The 25,071-nt window shown below is 46.7% G+C and overlaps 1 protein-coding gene across 2 annotated transcripts in view; it reads left to right on the forward strand.

The window, feature by feature from the left end:
• Positions 1-1,644: 1,644 nt before the first annotated feature.
• The window catches only part of LOC116942329 (sarcolemmal membrane-associated protein-like), a 53,363-nt gene continuing 29,936 nt past the window's right edge, over positions 1,645-25,071 (forward strand). For both annotated transcript variants that reach the window (XM_076067087.1, XM_076067088.1), the window contains exons 1-2: positions 1,645-1,778; positions 7,045-9,159. In XM_076067087.1, coding sequence (XP_075923202.1) covers positions 8,968-9,159 — 192 coding nt within the window. In that variant the 5' untranslated portion in view covers positions 1,645-1,778; positions 7,045-8,967. The remainder of the gene's footprint in view (positions 1,779-7,044; positions 9,160-25,071) is intronic.

Consider the following 25,071-nt stretch of genomic DNA (forward strand, 5'->3'; position numbering starts at 1 on the left):
ACTCAGCAATCATTGGAAATATGTCAATCACTTTGGGTCATGACTTGATTTGTGTTTTTTGTCAACCTCCACCATCAGCAGTGTGTGTATGTGGAGCGAGGTGCAATGATTGCCTGGCGGCCCTTTGATTTATTGTAGACCTGCTGCGTTGGCGTTGCTTTTCTCCTACATTAAAATTAGCTGCCCCGCCCATACTGCTGACACACTTGGGCTACGCCCATCTCTAAACCTTTAGAAACAGTTTGCCTTTAGAGGATAACGTTTCGACTGCTTGTGTTGCGATCGAAATGTCGTGGTTTAAAAAAAAAAATATAGACTGCCAGTACGCTCACTCAAGTTAATAACCAGACTACAGTCTACATCATAGATGGCCAATATGCTCACCAGCTAAAAAAAACAGGCTACAGTCTACGTTATAGACTGCCAGTACACTCACCAAACTTAATAACCAGGCTACAGTCTGCATTATAGACTACCAGTACACTCACTCTGATTAAGAACCAGGCTACAGTCTACATTAGGGTTTTTTAGTTCTTTATTATTCTATATATATTTTTATATATATAAAAAATTAACTTAATTTTTATTATTATTTTTCTATCTATGTGACTTCACCGAAAGAACCAAAGAATATGAATTCCTGTTGTTACGAAAGTTTTAAGTCGAAATTTGAGCCAATGAGAGTTCAGCTGAACCACGTCCACTACACAGACAGGAGCCAATGAGCGATTAGCGGACCACGCTCACTACACACAAGGAGCCAATGCGAGTTCAGTGGGTCCACTTTCACTATACACAGGGAGCCAATGAGCGATTAGCTGACCATGCTCAGTACACACAAGGAGCCAATGAGAGTTCAGTGGGTCCACTTTCACTATACACAGGGAGCCAATGAGTGATTGGCTGACGATGCTCACTACACACAAGGAGCCAATGATAGTTCAGCTCGTCCCTGCTTACTACACATAAGGAGCCAATGAGTGATCAGCTGGTACACATCCACTACACACAAGGTGCGAATGAGATATCAGATGGACCATGCTCACTGCACACACAGAAGCCAATGAACGATCAGCTGGCTCATGCCCACTACACAGAAGGAGCCAATGAGCGATCAAGCTAGTCTACATCCACTACACACAAGGAGCAAATAGGAGATCAGCTGGTTTACATCCACTTCACACAAGAAGCCAATGAGCGATTAGCTGCACGACGCTCACTACACACGGGAACCAATGAGCGATCAGTTGGGCCATGCCCACTACATACAAGGAGCCAATGAGAGATCAGCTGGTTTACATCCACTACACACAACGAGCCAATGAGCGATCAGCTGACCTACATCCACTAGACACCAGGAGCCAATTAGCGATTAGCTGAACTATGCTCACTACACACAATGAGCCAATGAGCGATCAGTTGGTCTAAAACTCGACATCCACTTCACACACACACGCACACCGGAGCCAATGAGCGTTCAGCTGCACCACGCCCCACCACTAGACACGCGCGAGGGAGCCGAGGAGAGGCGAACCATTGACCCCGCCTCCTTGACGCGCGTGAGCCAATGAGAAGTTGAGCCGGGCCACGCTCGCTCCGCGCGCGGGCGGCCAATGGGAGCGCGGCTCGGAGTCTATATAAAGCAGCAGCGGCGGCAGTGCGTGACGCATTTAAGGCGGCGGAGGAGGAGTTGGAGGTGGTGTTGGTGCCGTGCCGAGGTTCGTCAATGCGCACAACAGCAGCAGCAGCAACCCGGCATCGTCGGTGGCGTGCAGCAGGTAAGTGAGTGAGCCACAGTTGCGCTCTCGTTTAGTGGTGTAGCCGCAGTTGTAGCGGTGGCAACAGCAGCAGCGGCAGCAATAGAGAGGGTGAGGCGACAGGAGCAGTCGGTGCGCGTGTACACGCTCATTCATTCACTCGCCCCGCAAAGCGCTCACTTGCAGGGGTGGTGGTGGTGGTGGTGTGGGATGGGAGAGAGAGAGCGTTGTGTGGGTTCTGAAGCAGTGACAGCAGCGGCGGTGTCCGTGACGGCGGCGATGTTGACGGTGATCACAGCAGTAGAGAAAGCAGTATCATCATCATCAGTAGTAGCAGTAGTGAGAGAGGTGTTAGCAAGTGGTTGACGTGTCTAGCAGTAGTCGGGGGTGACTGCGACAGCGATATTGCAGCAGTTCGGGGTTACCCTCGTTGGCAGCGGCAGGAAGGAGTAAGAAACAGCAGAAGTACTTATTGGCTTGCACTGTGTGTCAACACGTAAAGTTTATTTTAAACATCTGTGACACCTTCCGTGGTATGTTTGTACGCGCGCGCGTGTGCTAAAGCCGTAACAGTGGTGTTAACTTTTGATTTAAAGCTTTCGTGACTGCAGGGATTCATATTCTTGGTTCTTTCGGTAAAGTCATGTTAGAAGGGAAATAATAAAATAATAAAAAATGTTAAACAATACAATTCTCACCGTGTTAACTTTACGTAATAACTGCTGTGGTGTATACGATTGAGTTGCGGTATTTAAAAAAAAATGAAAAATTAAACACTTGCACGTTCATATATTTACAGTCCTGCGCAAAGTTTACACGAATATATTTGTACATACTTTATACGCGCATGTGTAAACAAACGTAGCACGTAACAGTACAATACATGCATTTTACTCTGACAGTTATTATACACGTACAGGAAAACGTTCCACGTTTGTGGCTGGTGTAGTTACACACTTTAGTTAAACATTAAGTCTAAACATTGGTTGTTGTTATGTTTTAATCACCGATTCGGAACGTTATAACCTACCGTTTCTCGCGAGTATTTTTAAAGTGTGTGTGTGAATGCCTATCGCCACTGCAGTGTAACCTGTATATCGCCACAATATGCGTGCAAATACGTAACATTTGGCTACCAATGTATTGTCATCTCTACGTGACATGTCGGCGCACTGCAGTTACACGAGGTGTGCACTAGTAGTAGAAAGATTACTCCTTTAAACAAGTACACGAAGTTACGGCGCTTGCCTCCAGTGCTGGACACTTTATTGCTTCCATCAGAAGCGCACTGATGCATTGGAACAATGTTACAGATTAAAGAGAGACCGATTAAAAATAAGGAGCAGAGCGTTACCATACGACTCTTTATTGGTTGGGTGTGCGGGGTGGGGGGGGAGTTTTGCTGGCTGGATTCCTGGCTGCCTGGCTGGATTCATGACGATGCCACAACCATTGACCAGAATTTTTTTTTTAAAGCTGAGGATTTGGATTGTGAGTCGAAAGTTCCCACCACCCAGCCTCATTTACTGCCTCACGCTTCCACTTATTACATTTTTAGTTAATTTAGTAATTTTTTTTACACGTATTTATAATATTATTTTTATGCTGAGTGTCTGTTGCTGCTGCTGTGTCATGTGTATATGCATGTAATTATTATGATGTACGTACATTGCATGCAGTGGAGTTGTATACATACAGGGTGATCCGTGTATAGATACCCCCCACTATAATAACAGGAACACATTACAGACAAAACGGCACTATTTCCAAGCCTCAACGTGTCTTCCACCAATCTCATTCCACTCGTTAATATGATTTAAGCCATCGCCTTCACAATTTCAGTCGCCTGTTGAATGGGAGACGTTCGTAAATCAGTGGTGTGTCTATTCGTGGAGCACCCTGCACATGTCGAATATTTGTGTACTACTTCACATGCCGTGGTTCTAGGGCTGCTCCGAGCGAATTGGGTATCTCCACTACATGTGGATTGTTATCCATTCACTGGGACATTGGCATTTTTCCAAAGACATATTATCAGCCGTGTGTGTTTGAACTAATTATTAATACACACTTCTACAATGTCGGCAGAATGGAACGTTTTAAAATGGGGCTGCATATTACACGAGAGTTCAAATGATCAATTTGTATCCTGCATTATTATAAGGGTACGCAATCTGAGAAATAAAGAAAAATATTCGGCAGTCGGTTCCTCCGGAAAGAGTCTTGAGACTGAAGCTTTCCCGGATATAGAGAGGGCAGAATTATTACAGGGGATGAAATGCTGTGAGAACACTTCACGTTCTGCTGTGAATTGAAAATGCAGAGATTCACATAACGCGTTTTCACTCTCTGGACAAATGCCCATGATGTCTTTTGAGACTTAAAGTGTGTCGTGGTTTACCCGATAATACATTTTCATATTGTGACGCTGCATTGGCAACAATACTGCCTTAACAGGAAAGGAAAAAAATATATACAATAGGCCAATTCGAGACGTTTCGGGCAATGACCCTTCATGAAGAAGTGCAATTGCGTGCGAAGAATAAAGGAAATTGTGTGCCCCCTTTTTGCCCTTCTTAATACAAAATGATACAAGTCATTTTGCCTTTCAAGGCCCCGGGCATGTGTTGTTGACGATCGTGTTGTTGACGATTGTGTTGAGTTTTTGTTTTGATGTCATTGGTCTCTTAATACGACGAACACGTACGATGCCGTTCGCCTTCTATAACAGTCAAAATCCCTCAACGCGGAGTGTAACCCTGCCAGCGGCGTCCAGCCTCGAGCCTGCTGCCTGCTCCGCAAGTGATTGGTTTGCTGGTTGGCACTGGCCCCTTATCGAAGGAAACTTATGTAGTAGTTAGTAGTAAGGCACTTGCCGACACGAGCGCTTGAACACGGGCGCACGCGGTTCACCTTGTGACCTACAATGCCAGGCAGCAATTCGCACTGTAGCACCACTATTGGTCACGCACCTGCACCCTGTGAATATTGCTGCCAGTACGCTGTGGTGCAAATACCAAAGTAGCACGGAGCCAACGTTCCTCCCAAGCTATGGCCGAGAGGGTTAATGTAGCTGAAATAATTAACTCGTGGCAAAGTCGCAGTATCCTCTCAATCATTTCACAAATGTGCCTCCATGTCAAGTTTGTGGTTTCTATATCTCTGCCAACGCTTTTCATAATCACATTGATACGGATAGCGTCTTGTGAAATGATATACAGTATCATAGTTATTCAGTTTGCAGTGGAGATTTATTATGGTCAAAGGCTCGTCTGAATAACTAACCATAGTCACGTGAACAATTATACCGTTCAGTGTCAACCATTATTCCCAATTACCCCGGTTAACTGGATCACGGGGCACTTACACATCAATTTCTCAATTGGTTAACGTGTGGAAGATGGACTGTGCCTGATCCAGAGTCGTCGTTCACCCATGCACGATGCACCCAGTGCAGTCATTTCAGAGTTGGCATCACGCTTGCCATGCGTCACGGGCACGTGTACGGCCCTTTGATTATCCGCTGCTGGATCAGGGCCTCCCCTCGCTGTGCGTTTCTTGGGGGCTATTTGACCACACTTCTTCATGCTGGTCAGTGCGGGTTGGTGCAGTGGTAGCATAGAGTACGGTATAACAGTGGATTTTCCCGCACTACCCTCTCTGTGCTCACCATGTAGCCCCCACAGCATGCTGATAGTCTGCCATCAGTCTGCTGTCAGCGTGAGATGTTATCTCCTTCGCCTAGCATGCAGGAGGTCGGGAGTTCTATCTAGACCCTGACGCCTGTGGTCGTGTGGATTTTTTTATCCGGATCCTCCAGTTTTTCCTTCCACGTGTAGAAACATGCATTTAGATTATTTAGATTACTTAAATTATTTTGCCGCTATACATTTCCACATGATAAGCAACTTTGTTGAGCTATTATTTGTGGCCAGGTCGCTTCTGAAAAAGAAGCTAATACCTCAGAGGGGTTTACCGGGTAAGATAAATCAATCTTTAATTTGTATATTTTATCAAGTGGCTTGTTTACTCTTATTGTTTTTGTATTGTTTGTTGTTGTCACGTTCTGACCTTGCCCCATCTGTGAAAAATTGCCGTATAGCTCATCGGATTCTTCCAGTATAAATATTCTGATTCTGCATGGGTGGTGGCACAACCCAGCACTATCCAGGCCCAACGTTGCTTCGCTTCTGACATCTGACGAGATTGGGCACATTCCAGGTGTTTTGGCCATCTAATAATAGCCTTGAGTAATTGATCCCAGAATGTAACCTCTTAATATTCTGTACCTGCAGTCATCACTACCAAACATAGTTGAAGGGGTTAATTTTAATCTGCAACATTCAATTATCGTTTCAAAACATCACAATAATAAATCAGATTCAGTATCAGAGTTTTCCCTGTGACAGGCAGCAGGATTATTGAAAAATGTAATTCCCCATTGCCTTTTGATTTATGATTAGTTTCTACTTTCCTTTTGCAACGGCTGCCCAATTAATTTAGTCAATGGCTCAGGTGTTTGGAAGTCGATTGTTATTCCACTGAACTCTCCGGGAAATTGTCTTGTGAGCCAATCGACCCGCAATGCTGCTGGGCAGGTTCTGCATACTTATTGCATCGTTAGGATGGAAACGCATCATAGATCTTCTTGCCACACGGTTTTGGCGTGAGATTTGATGGCCATCGCAAGCAAAGTGCAGATCAACCAAGGCAGCTCCCATTACTCAACGCTTGCACCAGTTGACCGCTGTCCCACCTGAATGAGCAAGTTTGCTGTTCATATTGTTTAGAAACGCCAGTGGCGGTGCTCGTATATAACAGAGCATTAAGGCTTTGTGGTTGTGCCTTTTAAGGCTGCAGTTGTGTGCTTGGATAATGCACACGCACACACACATATATATTAGTTTAATCCTGGTCGCCACCATAATCTAGCGTTATGCTGCCCACACATGACTGAAGTGCCATGCCAGGTTTAATAAACGAATGCTTAACAGTACCTGTTCTGACAATCTGTATGGAAAAACGGTACTTTAGCAATTGTGTTTGCGCCCGTGTTTGTGTGTGTGTGTCGATTCAGCCTCAAATGAGTACCTGGTGCGGTGGATAAAAACATCGCCACTGGGGAGACAAAGGCGGTCGGGCGTGGTGCTGGCCACCCCACCCCCTCGTGTACCCTTCCGGCCTTCATAGGTGCTCGCTAACGGCACTTTCCCCTACAGTCTGTTAAGGCTATATACGGGGGAGCTTTGTCTTTATCTTTGTGTGTGTCTGTGCGTGTGTGGTACAGCCCTCTGTTCCGGTTGAAACCTGAGCTCTGTGAAGCACGAGGGGTTCGTGGTCTGCCGACCGGGCGCAAGCCGACCAACTGACCGCCCGCCCGACCCGCAAATGCCGGGCTCTACACCAGAAGGCTACATTCCAGCTGGTACCGTGCAGTTGCCCGCATATGCTTGTTCTGCCAAGGAAATTCTGAACGAGGCAGGGTGGAACAGGCATTTTGCTCGACTTGCAACACAAAGCACTGACGGTATAGGTCGTAGTCTGCAGAATTTATTTTTAGCATGGGGAGGTTGGCAGCCCATTTGGAAATAGTTACACATTTCTCAAACATAATAACAATTTGTCTCAGTTGCGCATGTCTTTAACGTGTGAACGTTTGGCACCCTATTGCACAGGTGCCCCATGGTCGTAGCGAAAGCGCGATCGCGCTTTTGGTCACACCAGTTTGAAAAAAACGCGGTGGAACGATAGCGCGTGCGAACGCCTTTCGTCAGGGTTCCAAGGCAATGCACTTCGCTTCCACGCATCGTGTTCCTGACGCAGCGGCGTACCAAGGTGGCGACATGACATTGAGAAGGCAGCGCGTGCCGGAGCACATCCGGATGCGCACGAGGGAGTTCGGCGAGCGGGATCTTCTTGCGATGGAATTATCGCGCTGATGCGCAGATTCTACCTCCCACCTCGTCGTGCCTGGTGCGGACCCTGTACTGTTTGACGCTCCCGTGGACGGACGGTTTCTGCTCTCCGGTCGAAACTTGGTGCTTCCCGTTATTTGCACTGCCTACCGCTTTGCGGGCACTCTCCGTTGGCGCGCGGAGGAACTTTGCGAACGCGTGAGCTTTGGACGCTAACGGTCTGTTCGTGTTAGTTTTTTTTTCCTCTCTTCCCCAAGTGCCTAAGTGAGCCGTCGCCCACGGCGAGCGAGTGCTGGCTCCGCTGGTGGTTACAAGGAAAGTCTTGGGTTAATCCTGAAACCGCGCGTCCGTCAATACACATTCTCGTGCAGTACTTACAACAAAAATACTGCCTGCATATCAGTGTTGAGAGGGGGGGGGGGGGGGAAAGGGCCCCGTTTTTTAAAATATAAACAAAAACGCAATCCTGAGGCTCCTGGATAAAGTGCTCAATTGTGGGAATCGCTTCTGTAGCTCTATTGCACAAGACCCATCAAAGCATATCGCTAAAGGTTACTTTTCACTCTCCATTTAACAAGAAAGATCATACCATCGCAAGACAGGTTTAAAGTTCTATCGATAAAAACAACCTTATCAAAAAAAAATAAACGATCACTGTGATATAACAAAACAACACCCAAGAGAGAAAAAAAAAAACCGTCCTGCAGCTTCAAGTGCCTGTTTGGAGCCTTTGCTACAGTAACGTCGATCACGTGGTTCAGGATTTTATCAACTCCGTCTGGCTGGGATGAGCATGCGCTGACAATACCAACACACTGCTCAAGTGAGTGCCCACTGTGCCAAGAATAACTTGGAGAGGCAATCGCGTAGGATTTATCAACTCCTCTCGTAGGGAATCCTACGTATTGTAGAGGCCGACGAACGGACGTGACTTTCATCTTGCACGACGTCCTAGCGGCATCGCAAAGCTTTGCGTGATCGTGGCCTCTATCGCCGTTCAAGAGTTGCCGCCGAATCGACGAAACACCCACGCGACGAACCTTTTGAAGCCGAGCGTTTTGTCTTCATCTTGAGCGCGCCGGCTGAACTGCACCCACCAAGTGCCTTCTTGCCTTATCAACCCGGCGCAGCTCTCTTCACTGGCACGACGTCGGCCTGACGAACCGGAGCGGCCCTGACTTTGAGCGCAGTGCTTCCCCCGACGGCTCGGCGGTTAGCGTCGGGGACGACGGGGCGTTGGTGGGGTGGAACTGCGGGCGGCCGGGCGGGTGCACGCACGGTGGAGGAGGGGAGCCATGCCGTGGCCGCAAGCCGTGCTGTCGTCGCGGCCGGACTCCCACGCCTTCCAGGAGCGGCGCCTGTGCCTGGCGGAGGCCGTGAGGGTCGGACGCTCGGTGGCGCGGTGTCGCGCGGCCACCAACAACGCGACCTTTGACTGCAAGGTGTTGTCCCGCCACCACGCGCGCCTGTGGTACAGCGACGGCAAGGTGAGCTGCTCGCGTGCGGACAATCCCAGACGCATCTTGCATTGCCTCCGGCTGGCTTGCTGATCAATGCCTATGTGCAGCCCGGTACCGTGTCACTTTGTGCCACATAGGGACAGCTAAGACTGCAGCAGGGGCAGTAGAACGGTTGGGATGAGACGTGATGTTTTAAGATGCTGAGGCTTTTAAGAAAGTGCCCTATACATGCAAATGCGTATTGTTATCCTCCTGTTACCCAATCACTGCACTGAAAAAACTCGCATTCCATTCGGTTCTGCACTTGCTTTGGCTAAATTCCAACTCTGAGAATTAAAGTACCAGTGTGATTCTCATGCAGTTAACATTGCTCTCAGTGGCAGAGCGGGTGGGGGAGTGATTTCCCCTGCTGTGTGGACCCAATGCTACTTGAAGAATTTCAGAGGTAGTTCTGTGTCATCCGCTTCTGTGGGACATTCTCGCATTTCTCTGAGAAATCTCAATGGGTGCTTTACACATGGCATGGCAATGATTGTACGATCGGGATAAAATTAAATAAACAAGCACCTCCTGTCCCACCCACTGTAATGGCCAATGCTGTTATCGAGCATCTAACTGTTTTTAATTATTTCTTAAAATATTATTCCTGGATAATCCCATGAGAAGGAACTTATCATTTCCCAGGGCGTTCACTGTGCCAAGTGACACGTACATAGCAAGTATAGTACACGAGGGGGTGCTGTGGCCAGCACTGCACCTGGCTGCATTTGTCTCTCCAGTAGAAGACGTTTACACACTGCACCAGGTGCAAGTTTAAGGCTGAGTTGACCTAGGGAAGGCCCAGTACCGTTTCAGATACCAATTATATTATCAACTGTATTGCCTATGGCAGGAAATTGAACCCTGGTCACCAGAATTGTGTGGTTAGGTTCGTGCACTAAACACTACACCACCCTTGCACACACAACGACGCACAGACACGCGCACAGCCGCACATTCTGGAGATGCCACCATTGACGTTTTTCACACGTGTGTTGGCGGTGCATGCCTCTAATGGCTTTGACGTAGGGCTCGTTAACACTGGCATTGGCATGCTTGTGAGACACCCACCTACTAGGTAAGAGGACACTACCCGTGTACAATAAAGTGGGGTGTTGCTTGGATATCCAGTATAGCAATGTTTCGGCATTATCTCCTTCTATGTATGTATGTATGGGCATTATCTCCTTCTATGTATGTATGGGCATTATCTCCGTCTATGTATGTATGGGCATTATCTCCTATGTATGAATAACTTATTTTGCACTGTACTTGGCCAACTTTGCTAACCGGAGGTGCGGGCGAAGGACAACAAACTAAACACAAAAAGCAGTTCTAAAGAAATGAGTTTTCAATGTTACACATGTAGGTCCATTCCGGAGACTTGTTTTCCTCCTGCAAAAATATCTCAAGATGGAAAAGGACAAACGTCCCCAACAAGGTTGTCTTGAAAAGCAGTGTGTGGGGTCAGTGATATTGTTTTGACATTTTGATGTTCGTATTTGATTTTTTATTACACACTTATTCAATATATACCCAGTTATCGATAACACATTAAATACACCAATGACTGAGGATTTACTAAATTAGTTGACGAAATAATTTGTCAAAAATCAGACGTATATATATAAAAAAAATATCAAACCCTCGAAACATATCATGCGATGGATAACACATTTAACATTCATCATATTGTATCGGTGCATGGACGCAGTAAATAATACACCTCGGTTATCGTGCAAGCCAAGTAGAGAGCATGTTTGCGGGCACAGAATCCTTGTATGACTCGGCACCGTAACAAAGCTGCTTTATAGTGTTGGTACACAGATCTGCGTGGGTTTGAATGTCCATTTCATTCATTGTCACAAATGCCCTGCTGACACCTGTAGTCGCATAATCATTCTTCTAGTTACGACATTCAGAATGTCATCTGGCATTTATTAGCCTTGGGTGTCCTTAGGATTGCCATTCGCCGTCCCCACCATAACGCGAGAATAATGAGATTCCGCATGTATTGCATTTATGCGCTTATTACGCGGCTCCTTATCTATTTTTAGCAGCGGGAAACTGGGTTGTTGGAGGTGTTATAATCTCCGATGAGTCATCCTCCTAACAGATTCTCTTTTCCCCCCGATGACCGACCGCCGCGCGCTTTGCTTGTGGAGGTGTTTAAAACTCGGGTTGTACCCCGAGGACAATGAGTATCCATATGGTGCCTTGGCGCTGCTGAATTATTCCAGTGTGAAAGCATGGGGCGGCGGGTGGGTGCTGTGGAAGAATATGGGGAGGACGAGAGTTTGGGATGTCACTGGTGTACGTTTTTCGATGACGATTTAAAAACACCGCGTAGGCTTTTGCGGTTCCCCCTCCCCGCAGCTCTCCGCGTGTTGGTTCCCGCGATGACCGACGTTTCGCTCGTTCTGAACAACACGCGGCACGGCCCACAACATACGTCGCAGAGTTACGATTTAAAACAATCATTTACAGCTCTTTGTCAGTCTACTGCTGGTTGAATTCCTCCCTGCGCCATGTTGTTCCTGGGGGCTGATTGACCATACTTCGCCGCGCCGGTCAATGTCAAGGCAACTAAGTTGTATTTTTTTACTTAAAACTTTAGTGACACCTACGCGGTGTTTTTAAATCGTCGTTCTATCTACGTGATTTTACCGAAAGAACCAAAGAATAGACCATTTTATTTCTGTTTACACACGTGGAACCTTTCGGTCACAAATCTGCCGCTCAAGTTGCCATCACGTTTATACTCGACATAAAATTAAAACATTCTCAACAATGAGTGAGGCCGCTTCAGGTGTCGCTCGCCACTGATGTTAGCCGTCATCGATTTCACCGAGGTATACAGCGCAGGACACGGACCGCTGCGGCACCGGTGCCCCCTGCGATTAAATATTTTAATATAATTCTAGACGTAAAAGCTGCAAAAAGAAAGTGGGTTTTTGTTCAGCATCGATGGAATTGGAGTGGAGGAAGTAAGTGAATCATTAAGTTAATTGTGCGTCCATCTGTGTGGAGATCATACAATGAATCAGACGGCAAAGTGTTTCAATCAAATGAGTACGAGTGCTGAATACAAACGCGGCTCATGTTTTTCCAGGACAATTTGCATCCGAGCCTGGCCTACGTTGTGTGGTGTGGTTAACATCAGCATTGGGGAGACAAAGGCAGCCAAAGGAAACTACTAAACTATTAATAAAAATATGTATTTTACCAGGTAAGGCTCACTGAGCTATATAGCTATTTTTCAGAAGCAACCTGGCCTCAGATCTTAGCTCAATGAAGTGACTTATTATCACGTGAACATTCATAGCAGCCAAATGCTCTCAGAGGAAACTTTGTTAATTAAAAAAAATACATTTGTTTAACCAGGTGAAGACTCAATAAACTCATTTGAAAGAGTGACCGGAGTCGTGCGAATGAAAAAGAGGAATAAAAAGCAAAGGAAATCGATGCAAATAAAAACAAAATCGGAGCACGGCAACCGCGCTACAGAAGAAATAACAAATGCTGGACACCATTGCATAGCAATACAAAAAAATTAAACAGAACGTCCTGTAATGTAATGCCGGCTCGGTCGAGAAAGTACTTTTAATACGTTAATAGTCAAATTAATTAAGCTCCAACGGGCTCCCTAATATATCGTAAGAAAGAGAGTTCCGGACGGCCGCAGAAGCGTATCTGAAAGCGCCCGCTCGATGCGGTGACCGGCGTTTTTGTTCGATGGCCGGCAGCCGAAATCCGCTGCTGCGAGGATGACCACCACCGGAGTTCGCGTGACGGTGATTGACGCTCCTTGGTGGATTTGTCACCAGGGGCCCTGGCAGTCCGTTGAGGCGTTTGTTCGACGTGACCTTAATGGAGCCACAGCCGTTTGGGACTTTCCGTGTTCAACAAAGTGGATGTGAAATGGATGTTTTAAAATGTTCACTTTGGTTAAATATTTAATTTATAATTCAGTAATATATTGTCAATTTTTTTCATTTGTTGTTACCTCTTTTCACTGCCGTGTTTATATTGTATTAGAATTTTTACGCGACCTGTTGGAAACGTGTTTTTAAATTTTACTGTTTTTTTGTTTTGTTGATGAAATCCGATTCATGAGCTTCTTAGCTCACAGGGCAATTCTAAATAAACTGTTCGAAAAAAACAACAACAACAACCCTGTGGTATCGTTCGAAAGAGCGTGCCGCTGTAAACCGTTATGATAGCCCAAATCCCCATTTTTTTATTGTGAAAATTGTTCGCATTTTATTTTACGTCAGTAACGTGCTAACCAAACAAGGCAAAACATCGAAATACGCTCTGATCTGGTAAAATGAAGATTGTTAATCAATTAAAACCACGGTAATTGGAAATCGCACGCATTAAGGGAAAGCACATTCATATTCACAGTGAGAGGGTGACTGAACCTGCACCACGGTGGTACTTTTTGCCAACAGCTTGTGTAGGTTACACGGGGGAGCTTTGTCTCTATGGGCGTGTGCACATGTGTTTAGGCTTGTATGGTGTGTTGGTGTGTACACGCGTGCGACCGTGTGTGTTTGGGTTCGTATGTAAGCGTGTGTGTGTATGCATGCCGCTCTTGGGGATGCGGTAGTGTAGTGGTTAACGCACTGCGCTACGATCTCAGCCACCAGAGTTCGATTCCCGGCCACGACGACCAAATAACAGTGACGAATGTCTCGGCCAGTTCTGGGTCGACTTGGCTTTTAATGAGCACCTGGTGTGGTGTGTAAACATCAGCACTGGAGAGACGAATGCGGCCGGGCGTGGTGCTGGCCACCCACCCCCTCGTGTGTCATGCCGGCCTGAATCAGTGCTCACTAACAGCACTTGACCCTACTTCCTTGGAAAAGGCAATGTGGGGGACCATTGTCTCTGTGTGGTATGTGTGTGCCTGCACACGCGAGCGTACACATAGGTGCTCGCTAACAGCACTTCTCACAAAGGCATACAGAGGCTGTAGGGTAGTCTTTGTACACTTGGACGTGTGTGTGTGTGTGCATGCGCACGTGTGTGCGTGTGTGCATCGTCATCAGGGCTGCTGTTAACTGATAAGCGAGCCGAATGTGTTATCTCCCGGAAGTGACCACTAATAAAAGCCACTTCCCCTTGTGGCAGTAGTGCTGTGACACGGGGCCTTGGGGGAACGTGCTCCAAGCATGCATGAGCACACATTCTAGGTGAAGTGGGTTGGATGGAGTGCATCGCTGGCCTTCAGGGTATTAAGCTCTGCTGTCATGCACTGAATGGAACATCCATGAGTTAACGTCTCAACTTCTTCAAGTAGCAGCAGTAGCAAAAGAAAATGGGAAATATGAATGCTACACGGGAGCCCCACACATAAACAAAAAAATGTGATCAATAGATGGGTATGGTGGTTGCACTCCTTTAATCCGTAAAAATGTATGTGGAGTTGGTGGATTCTACATAAATGGATCCGTCATGTGCTTAGGTTACCAACTAGATGGCTGTTGATGGCAGTCCAGCAAGTTGAATATGTTGGACTGCCTTTATGCAATTGGAGTGTTGTATCCTGGTATGTGTGGCACTCTGGTTTCTGCCCACACACAAAAAAAAAAACCTCAAGAGGGAATTTTGTCCGTTCCCAAAATTGATTGCGTTGGAAATGAGTGTCCAAAGTTCAGAGCGAGGCTTTCTTGGGTGAACAAAATCATTCGCACGGCTCTTTATATGGATGATTGCCTCTGAGACGAGGGCACTAACAAAATGAAAATTGAAGAAAAAGCTTGATAAGTGTTTAAAGAAAAAAAAGCCTGGAACGGAGCACGCTCGGGGATTGTACCGACAGGAGGAACTCGTGGATGGGAGAAGAAACGCAATTTTAGAGACTGCCGTTCGCTGTGACGCAAGTGGTCTTGGGCAGGCAGGAAATGTTGCTAGGACGATGGCCATTGGGCGAGGCTGATTATGAAAATGGCAGCCGAAGGCGGGGAACGGGCCCGAGAGAGGGTGCCCACGCGCGGTGCTGGAGTCGACGTGATCCACTCGTGCGCGGGAGTGGCAGGGATTGGTGCATGGCTTGACGGCGAGGGATGGCGGGCCGCCTGGGGGAAGCCTCTGTCCAGCAGTGGATTGATCATGGCCGATTTCTAGATGTGCTTTTAAAGTGTTACGACTGGTCAGTCGTAAGCACACTTTGAGTGTAAGTGAATGGACACAAGCAGATCCGATTAGCTACGTACGGTGCGAAAGAAGTTCAACATATACACAGATAGCTAATATGCAACCAAACATACTCGTAAAGAAGCCATAAATGTAATAATTTGTCATAATATTAATAGTGTAGGGATCTTAGAAATGTTCCAATGCTATCATTGTGTTGGTTTGGCACAACACAATTTAAATTTGTATTTAGAAAAAAAGAAATCTAAAGTTAGACTACATCTCAAGATGCAGTACATTAATAAATTACATCTTGGAAGTAGTGAAGGGATGTTATTTTAAGTGAAATTGTATATATTGCTGCTATCGACTCACTCATGGATCTTACACACGGACACAATTTACAATAACTTTGTTGTCGTATTGAACGAGGCTTCTGTTTGGCCAAAACAATGAGCCGCTTAAGTATATTTACAGCTCCCATCATGTTCGGTTGTGGAACAATAAAGTAAAGTGAATGACGGAATAACCGGCGATGAGTTATTGGTTTCGCTCCATGGAAAATAATAGGCACGCCAGCCCTGGGTAAACGTCCTGTGGGCACAATTAACTAATGAGAGTGGGGGTGCAGTCTGTCCCCAGATGCTCGTCCTATACAGAACGCAACACGGCAGTAAGGCGTGGCAACAGTTTGCCAGCAAAATGATGGATTTGCATTCCCCTATTAGATATTTTCAAGTGTACGTTGCTGTACTGTATTTACCAAGGGAAACGTCATTCCAGCTCTCTCTTTTTCTTGTTGTCTATGCACGGAATTTGACTGGAATTGGGCTGCCCTCCTCTTCTGAATAAACCGCGAGTGTGGAGCAGTGGGCATCACGTGTACGGAGCAGTGGGCACCGCGAGTGTGGGGCAGTGGGCATCACGTGTACGGAGCAGTGGGCACCGTGAGTGGGCACCGTGAGTGTGGAGCAGTGGGCACCGTGAGTGTGGGGCAGTGGGCATCACGTGTACGGAGCAGTGGGCACCGTGAGTGGGCACCGTGAGTGTGGAGCAGTGGGCACCGTGAGTGTGGAGCAGTGGGCACCGCGAGTGTGGAGCAGTGGGCACCGTGAGTGGGCACCGTGAGTGTGGAGCAGTGAGCACCGTGAGTGTGGAGCAGTGGGCACCGTGAGTGTGGAGCAGTGGGCACCGTGAGTGGGCACCGTGAGTGTGGAGCAGTGGGCACCGTGAGTGTGGAGCAGTGGGCATCGCGAGTGTGGAGCAGTGGGCACCGCCCGGCATCGCGAGACGCAGAAACGCCACTCATCCACGACTGTGGAGGTGGCACTTTATTGCCAAAATTGCAATGTTTGTCAATTAATTTCAATTACGTGGCCAAATATTCCACTGTGTGTGCATACACCTGCGGCCCATTGTCAATCCACTGCTGGATGATTGCCTTCCCTGCGCCGTGCCAATAGTTGTGGTAATTTCTAAACTAAACTGAAACCTAAAATTTGTTTTTATTTTGCCAGGTAAGGCCCACTGAGCTATAATATCCCTTCAGAAGGGACCTGGCCACTAATAATAGCCCAATGAAGTGGCTTATGTGGACATTTATAACAGCCAAATACTCGAAAAGCGAGCACGGGGAGAACATGCAAACTCCAAATATAAAGACATCAGGGTCAGGATCGAACCCACGACCTCCTGTATACAGTGAGGGAAAAAAGTATTTGATCCCCTGCTGATTTTGTACGTTTGCCCACTGGCAAATAAATGATCAGTCTATAATTTTAATAGTAGGTTTATTTGAACAGTGAGAGAGAATAACAACAAAAAAATCCAGAAAAACGCATGTCAAAAATGTTATAAATTGATTTGCATTTTAATGAGGGAAATAAGTATTTGACCCCTCTGCAAAATATGACTTGGTACTTGGTGGCAAAACCCTTGTTGGCAATCACAGAGGTCAGACGTTTCTTGTAGTTGGCCACCAGGTTTGCACACATCTCAGGAGGGATTTTGTCCCACTCCTCTTTGCAGATCTTCTCCAAGTTATTAAGGTTTCGAGGCTGACGTTTGGCAACTCGAACCTTCAGCTCCCTCCACAGATTTTCTATGGGATTAAGGTCTGGAGACTGGCTAGGCCACTCCAGGACTTTAATATGCTTCTTCTTGAGCCACTCCTTTGTTGCCTTGGCCGTGTGTTTTGGGTCATTGTCATGATTGATTGCTTCTGTGGACAGGTATCTTTTATACAGGTAACAAGCTGAGATTAGGAGCACTCCCTTTAAGAGCGTGCTCCTAATCTCAACTCGTTACCTGTATAAAAGACACCTGGGAGCCAGAAATCTTTCTGATTGACAGGGGGTCAAATACTTATTTCCCTCACTAAAATGCAAATCAATTTATAACATTTTTCACATGCGTTTTTCTGGATTTTTTTGTTGTTATTCTGTCTCTCACTGTTCAAATAAACTTACCATTACAATTATAGACTGATCATTTCTTTGTCAGTGGGCAAACGTACAAAATCAGCAGGGGATCAAATACTTTTTTCCCCTCACTGTACCAGGCGAGGTAGTTAACATCTCGCCACCGCAGCACGATACTTCACCAACGTTTCTCAGTGCTGGATAGGATGGGGGGGGGGGGCGAACACAGACGTGGGACCATATAGTTACAGTCGGACAATTAATACTTCTGCAGTTATCCCTCTGCTGCCCACATGTCGCACAATGGCCAGTTTCACGGAATGGTTCTTTTTGTGTCGTCGTCAGTTTAGCTTGGGCTTGTCGTCTGCCACATGTTTAACTGGCCGTGTATTGAATACTGAATATTCGGCAATTGAATTCGGGAATCGATTTTAGTTTTTGGTCTCGTTTGCATTTTGTCTCATTTGTTCCGTACACCTTTGGATGCAATGTGCATCTCCTTTGTATTGCCCGTCGGCTTTGTAACTGTCTGCCTCATTCTCTAAATGTGTGTCTTGTTTTCGTCGTTTTGTCTCTGCTGTCTGCCGCCTTTGCTCTCTCCCCTCTTTCTTTTGTATCAGGTGTTTCATTCATGCATTGCAAGCATGCAGTGGTCTAATGTAATCGATGAATTGGTGCGTCGTTACGGTCCTTCCGTTTGAAAGAGAAAATTCCAATTTTGTTTCTTAAAAGTGTTGACAAGATTGTGTACAGTGAGAAGGGTGTATGGGAAATGGAGGTTATGCGGCGGGGGGCACGGCTCACGGAGGATAGCAGTGGCGTCGGGTAAGGATAATTATCTACAGTGATAAACAAGGGTACGCATGGGAATTATTGTATACACAGCGGTCATGGCAATGCTCGGCAGCACAACGTGCAGATGAATCGTGGGCAGAGGGATCGGAGCGAGATAAGGAGGATGGACTCGAACGGGGTTATGGAGTCGGCGGTGTCGATTGTTAAGGAGGTGAGGGTTTTGGGACAGCGAGAGCTCCAGAAGAGAAGGGGATGACCTCTTGCGGAGTGGAGGTCAATGGGTGGTGTGGGAGGGAGAGAGAGGGCCTCTGTTGCTGGGGTGCGCAGAGCACGTGGTGTAGAATGGGGTGAGGTGAGGTTAGACAGGAAGGCATGGGCCAAGGCTGTAGAAAATATGAAAAGCAGTAGTGAACATGTTTGTGTTTTATACGCTAGTTAAATGCACTAGCTATTTATAGCACCAGCTATGTACAGCTCCCGCACCTCCAATGACCACATTTGGCTACGTACAGCGTGAAATAAGTTCAGCATAGATATACAGCGTATTTTTTTTTCAACCGGAATCGATCCTGAGCACCCCCATTCACCAACCTGTGAAGTGGCAGGCCAGGGATGGATCGCGTCTTCAAGAACGTCCACCATGGAGATAGAGCAGTCAAATTGTCTCGTGTGCGGGAGCTGTGTGGATTATTACATTGCAGGATTATGAGATGGCAGTCGCTTTGGGGAGGCATTCATTCAGCTTTTGCGACCAATATTATTCGCAGTAAAGTGTTTTTTTGGGGGTTAGATCGCGCAAGTATAAATGTGTTGTTACCCCTCCACCACCCGACACAGCCAGTGAGGTTTGTCACGTAAACGGCGCGCGATCTGACCCAAAAGAACACGTTTATTATGAAGTAGTATTCTACTTCCATTCGAGCGTACGCAGGGCACTCGCGCACGTGGCTGTTAGCGAGAGATATCAATCGTGCGTTTGCCAATGCGGCTTGCTTCATTCACTCGCTATCGGCGTAAGAATCGCGCTCAATAGCAACCAAAAAAATAAATGCAGTAAATAGAGGAGCGTTTCGTCGTGAGCAAACATAACAATGACTTTGTTTTATCGGAAGCCAAATTTTCATTGCCATTGATGATGGTGATAACGGTAATATCTGTTCATTCACCCAGGGAAGCCTCTGTGTGAAGACGAGTTTTTTTTATTTCTAATTGTAATGTTTTATAGTTGCCCGTGGCAGGAAACTGCACATTTCAGTAGAGTACGCTCAATCTAGGCACTGATATGTCAACATCCTAGCTGCTGTACTGCCAGCTACGGGACCCCCCCCCCCCATGTCCATCAGGTGGGTGTCTCATGCATACATTCATGGCTCCATCTCGCCGTGATCCACCAACCCCACCTTATTTGCTGTTTTCGCAGATGCCTCCTCGTACCCTAATTGAAAGTTTATGGTCGTCGGTGGCAATGTGTTCACGGGAACAGTGGTGGTGTTATTATCGGACGCGTACGGCGCTTGGCCACTCAACCGCCGGGTGACTGCTGGCGCTGTGCGAGTCGTGAGCGTTGTGACCATGCTTGACCACGCTGATCACTGTGGGGTTGGTGAAGGCAGGGAGCATATATTGGGGATCATAGAAGTACATTACACAGCTATGTTGGATATTTTGCTGTACTGCCCTCTGCTGTAGACAACGTAGCCCTGCCAGTCTAACAACCTGTCACACACAGCGAGTGGTTACCCATTCAAGCGCTATCCAGGCTTAAATCTGCTGTTGCTACCAAAGTGTGATGAGGTCGGTCACGCTGTGGAACACGGGGCATACGATATAATTATCCACATTGGTCGTTTAATTTCCATTCCTCATTTTAGTTGAATTCGAGTCAAACGCTTCTCATTACCTCATGCGTAGTGTTTACGTCTGTCCAGTACGGCCCTGCGATTGAAAAGTTTCCGTGAAATTATATTTGTGACGTTTTTATACGATTCGGTTTCAATTTATAAAGCACCTATCTCCTCGGACTCGGCACAAGAAGAAACTTGATGGCATGAAAGAGGAGGAACTTATTTTGAGTGCAAAGTGGGGGGGTGTATTGCAGCACTGCTATATGTATTATATTGTTACTATGTTGTATCATGACAATGCGATGACCTACGCATTATATTCTATGCCGAGACACTTTCCGACCACGAATTGAAGTTCTGAATTCACTCTGATGTACCTTTTACATTTTAAATATTGTGGTGATCATAACAATGAAAGTAATCTCCCCCTGCAGAATTTACTGGCCTGTGTGTGTGTGTATGTGTGTGTATGTATGTGTTAATTACTTTTTTTCATTCGTGGTTTAGTGGTAATTAATTGGCACAGTTGGCATAGTAGGGAGCACAGGTGGTTCATCAGCCAGTCATCTCAAGTCAGTCGACCCGTGGCACCTGCTGGGTCTGCCCCGTGACCTCCTGCCAGCGGGCGTTCAACACTTCACGTGGCCTCAAGGTGCACATAGCCTGGCACAAGCGTCGTGGTGACGTCACCGCCACTTAGTGGCGAATGGCGGTTGTTGTGTATGTGTGTATGTATGTGGGAGCGGTAGTGTAGCAGTTAGCGTGCTGCGCTATGAACCTGGCGACCCGGGTTTGATTCCCGCTCACGGCCAACACCAGTGACGATTATCTGAACCGGTCCTGGGCCTCCCCTAGGTCGACTCAGCCTCAAATGAGTACCTGGTGCGGTGGATAAAAACATTGCCACTGGGGAGACTAAGGCGGTCGGGCGTGGTGCTGGCCACCCACCCCTCGTGTACCGTTCCGGCCTTCATAGGTGCTCGCTAACAGCACTTGCCCCTACAGTCTGTTAAGGCTATAGGGGGATCTTTGTCTTTTTGTGTATGTATGTTGAGCTTCTTTTGTGCCTTACGTAGCCAAGCTTGCTAATCGAAGGTGCTTTACTCTGGGTCTGTGGTCAGGCCCAGAGTAAAGCACTCTGACTACTCAACTTTTAAACCACCCATATGTGTTCTATTGCTATGTTTTGCGTGCACTGTGTATCACCAAAATGCGCAGGTTAGAGATGTACTGTTATTGAAATCCATACACGCAGTCTCTAGGATTACCCTTGAGACTCGGACAATACGAATGGAATTATAAACTCGGCCCTATTTGTTGCAGTGCCACCTCCAGCTGGTCGATGGTTCAGGTCTGATGTGAACCATCAGCAGCGGTTGTCATTACACTATAGCCTTTCAATTAGTAAAACGCAAGAAACTGATCAAAACTAAGGTGATTATTTAGTTTATTATGGGGGTGTTCACTAAGTGGGGTGTACATTGCTGCTTGCGCAAATTAATTTAGTAACCGCACCCCCTCTTTTCAATTAACTGCCTGACAGGTAATTGTTTACGTGGCTCAGTTTAATCGATTTCTGTCAGGTGATTGGGTTTTTTTGCCTAAGTGTCTTGGGTTCCACCGAAAGGTTTATCAGCAGGACTCTCGCTGATTTGAACCCTTCGGGGTTGACGTGTATGCAAATTGTTCAGAAAAGGAGGGCTTGGGCTGGACACGTCACCGGAAGGGGGATGATGGTACAGCATCCCGCAACCTCTGATTAGCACGGTTGGCTACGTACGGTGCGAAAAAAGTTAATCGTGCATACATAGTGGTGGAGTGGCAGACAAGGAATGAATTGTGTCTTTAGAGTTACGTCCACCGTGGAAGATAGAGCAGTGAAATCGGCTCGTGTGCAGAAGCTGTGTGGATGATTACATCGCAGGATATTGAGAGATGGGCAGTAGCTTGGGGACCCTTCATCCAGCAGTGGATTAACCATGGCTGGTGATAATTGACCATGGCTGGTGATAATTGACCAAGGCTGATGACGGTCCCAAACTCAGCTGATGTGTGAGCCTCGGTATGTCTGCAAAGGCTCGGCCTAAATACGTTAAAGCTTGGAAGCTAGCAGTTTTCCAGTGAGCTTTCGTTTGGCTTTAACAGTCAACAGGTTGTATAATTTAACAGCAGCCCTCGGATGTATGGATTTGTACAGCCTTACCTTCACTTGCCTTGGCTTTCCACCATTTTTACCATCTTAACAACGCTTGAATCTCTCCGATTCTTAGTTAGCCCATCGGACATGTAGAGAGTATGTAAAGTGAATTGGTGTGTCCAATAATATCATTATACGATGTTGGGAGCATCGTCAGTGAAAGCGTATACAGGGTGCTTAAACAAAAATGTTAACACTTATATGGGACTCTCGTTTTTAATGGTAAAAGAACGGATAATACACTGTAACAAGACAACAAATGTATGTTAATAGCTTCAAAAACTCTAAGAGTCTCCACTTGTTCGCCATCATAGTCAACGCGTGCCTGGAATCCTCTCCAGGTGGTATCCAGAGCCCGTAGGCAGCAGCGCATGTCACGTGGTGCTGTTGAAATTTCTCAGAAGTGGTACAAATTTTTTGAAGCAGCGCGTATAAGCAGAATCTCTGTTCTGTGGCCGCGTAAAAATCTAATACATTTTAGTCCATTGGCCCATTGTCTCTCCAGACCAAGATTATTCAGCAACATTTGTTTAAGCAAGCAAACTCTGGACTGGTTTCAACCTTCCAGTTCTGTGGGTAGCCTAGTCGGTAGGGTACTCGCCACTGGACCTACTAACATTTCGTCGATGGTTCAGATCCCACAATTACGGAGCAGTAGTTAAACGGGTAATCGTGAACAAAGGCTGAAGGCTACAAGTGGACCTTAAAGACCCTGTGGCATCAATTGTAACGGCGTTCAATTGTGTGCCGGTGTTATCGTCGAAATTACAATTTCTCCACAACTGCTTTTAAAAACGAACTCGTCTCACATGTGGTGGTATGAGATTATTGGTGCTGCCATCTGTGTCTGGTCTTATGATTCCCCCCCCCCTCCCTTAGCTCAGTTGACTGGAGCACGCTAAGGCCTGTGGCAGGGTGTTTTTAAAGTGTATTTTTGTTATCCTCTTAATGCACATTGTGTACCGTGCTGTTGCACTTAAGTGTAAAGCTCCGCTTAGAGTGATTTTTGCAACTGGACACCGACTGGAACAAGCTGCTCAATCAATGTTAATATATTACATCACGGTAATCTGGTAACAATCTTGGGTCTGTTCTGAAATCGGCTTCTATGTTCTGACACCTTTCATATTTTCTAGATGCCCTAAAAAGCCTTTATAAAAGTCTGATTTGTAGGGGTGATGCCATTACTCACGGTAGCTTTTATGGGAGGTATTGTGGCGTTTTTATTCAGACGGTGCCACTCGCAGCCCATTAGTGCTGAGCTGAGTACTTTTATATTTGATGACAAAGTAATCGATTTTCGTGAACATAATGATATGCGGGAAGCTCGCCAAAGCGTATGTCCCAGCGTGATGCGGTGACTGCCAGTGATGTCCGTGGCGTCAGTGTCATTGAACCATCTACTTTGAGCACATTCCGAGCCTTGTTCGTCGCAATTGTTTATCTTTGCATTTAAATAAAATGCAAATTGAATGCCAATTTGAACAATAGGATCAATAATATATTAATAACTTTCAATAGTCGACAGTTGCATCCTTACGACCCATTGTTAGCATCAGCAATTGCCCATCCTTCCGATGTTAGGAAGCCACTGGAGCTATGCACTTTGAAATCTAGATTTGAAAACTCATTTCTTGAGAATTGCTTTTTGTGTTTAGTTGTCCTTCCTCGCCACCTCCGGTTGGCTACGTACGTTTGCGAAAGAGGTTCAACATACATACATACATGAACACATCCTTACAGATGTTCCGATTAAATGGTAAATTGCGTGGGATTATGGTGCGGAGTCAACAGGATCCGTCTCTTAAGCGGCCGTGCAAGTGGGTCAAAGCGAGGGATTGTCGGGAGCTCGCACGAGCTGCTACTCGGACGGACACACTCCGCGCTCCACACCTCGCGAGCGATGGATGGGACGCGGTGGTAGCGCGGTGCCGGCGCACAGTGCATTATTGTAACGCTCCGCACGGACGCCAGCACGTTTGCCGACAGTGCGCTGTCAGTAAAGGTTAAAAACAAGCCCTCCCCCCTGCCCCCCCATGTTCTTTATTTATTTTCCTTTTGCAAATTACACCGCTCTCCCATAATGCATCGCCGTCGCGTTCAGAGCCGCGGTGAGCATGCAATGAATTTATTAAGGGATCCCTTCGTGTGAAGCGTGCTATTCGAGCGAACGATTTGTATTTTGGTCGTGGCGGCTGCAGCGAACGCTGGTGGCTGAGAGTCAATGGAGAACTCTGGAGCTTTCCGCAAAAAAAGCAAAGTGTGAAGCGTTTTACCTGTTGCTCCCTATTTAAGTCGCACGACTGCGGCGTTTCCTGTGCGTAAAGCCCCGTGCAGCCGACTGATTCGATTTTTGTAATTTCAGCTTGAGAGAAGCTAAGCTCGGAATGAGATGTGCGTACGCACGCACGCACGCACACTGGACGACCCTATGCCACGGCAGTTTTTTGGAGCGCGTCTCTGCGGCGGGACTATTCCCGCCCGCGTTCATGCATGTGGTGAC

The sequence above is a fragment of the Petromyzon marinus genome, chromosome 14 (genome assembly GCF_048934315.1).
Source record: "Petromyzon marinus isolate PM22_M1 ecotype Great Lakes invasive population chromosome 14, UKy_Petmar_22M1.pri1.0, whole genome shotgun sequence".
NCBI classification, from domain to species: Eukaryota; Metazoa; Chordata; class Hyperoartia; order Petromyzontiformes; family Petromyzontidae; genus Petromyzon; species Petromyzon marinus.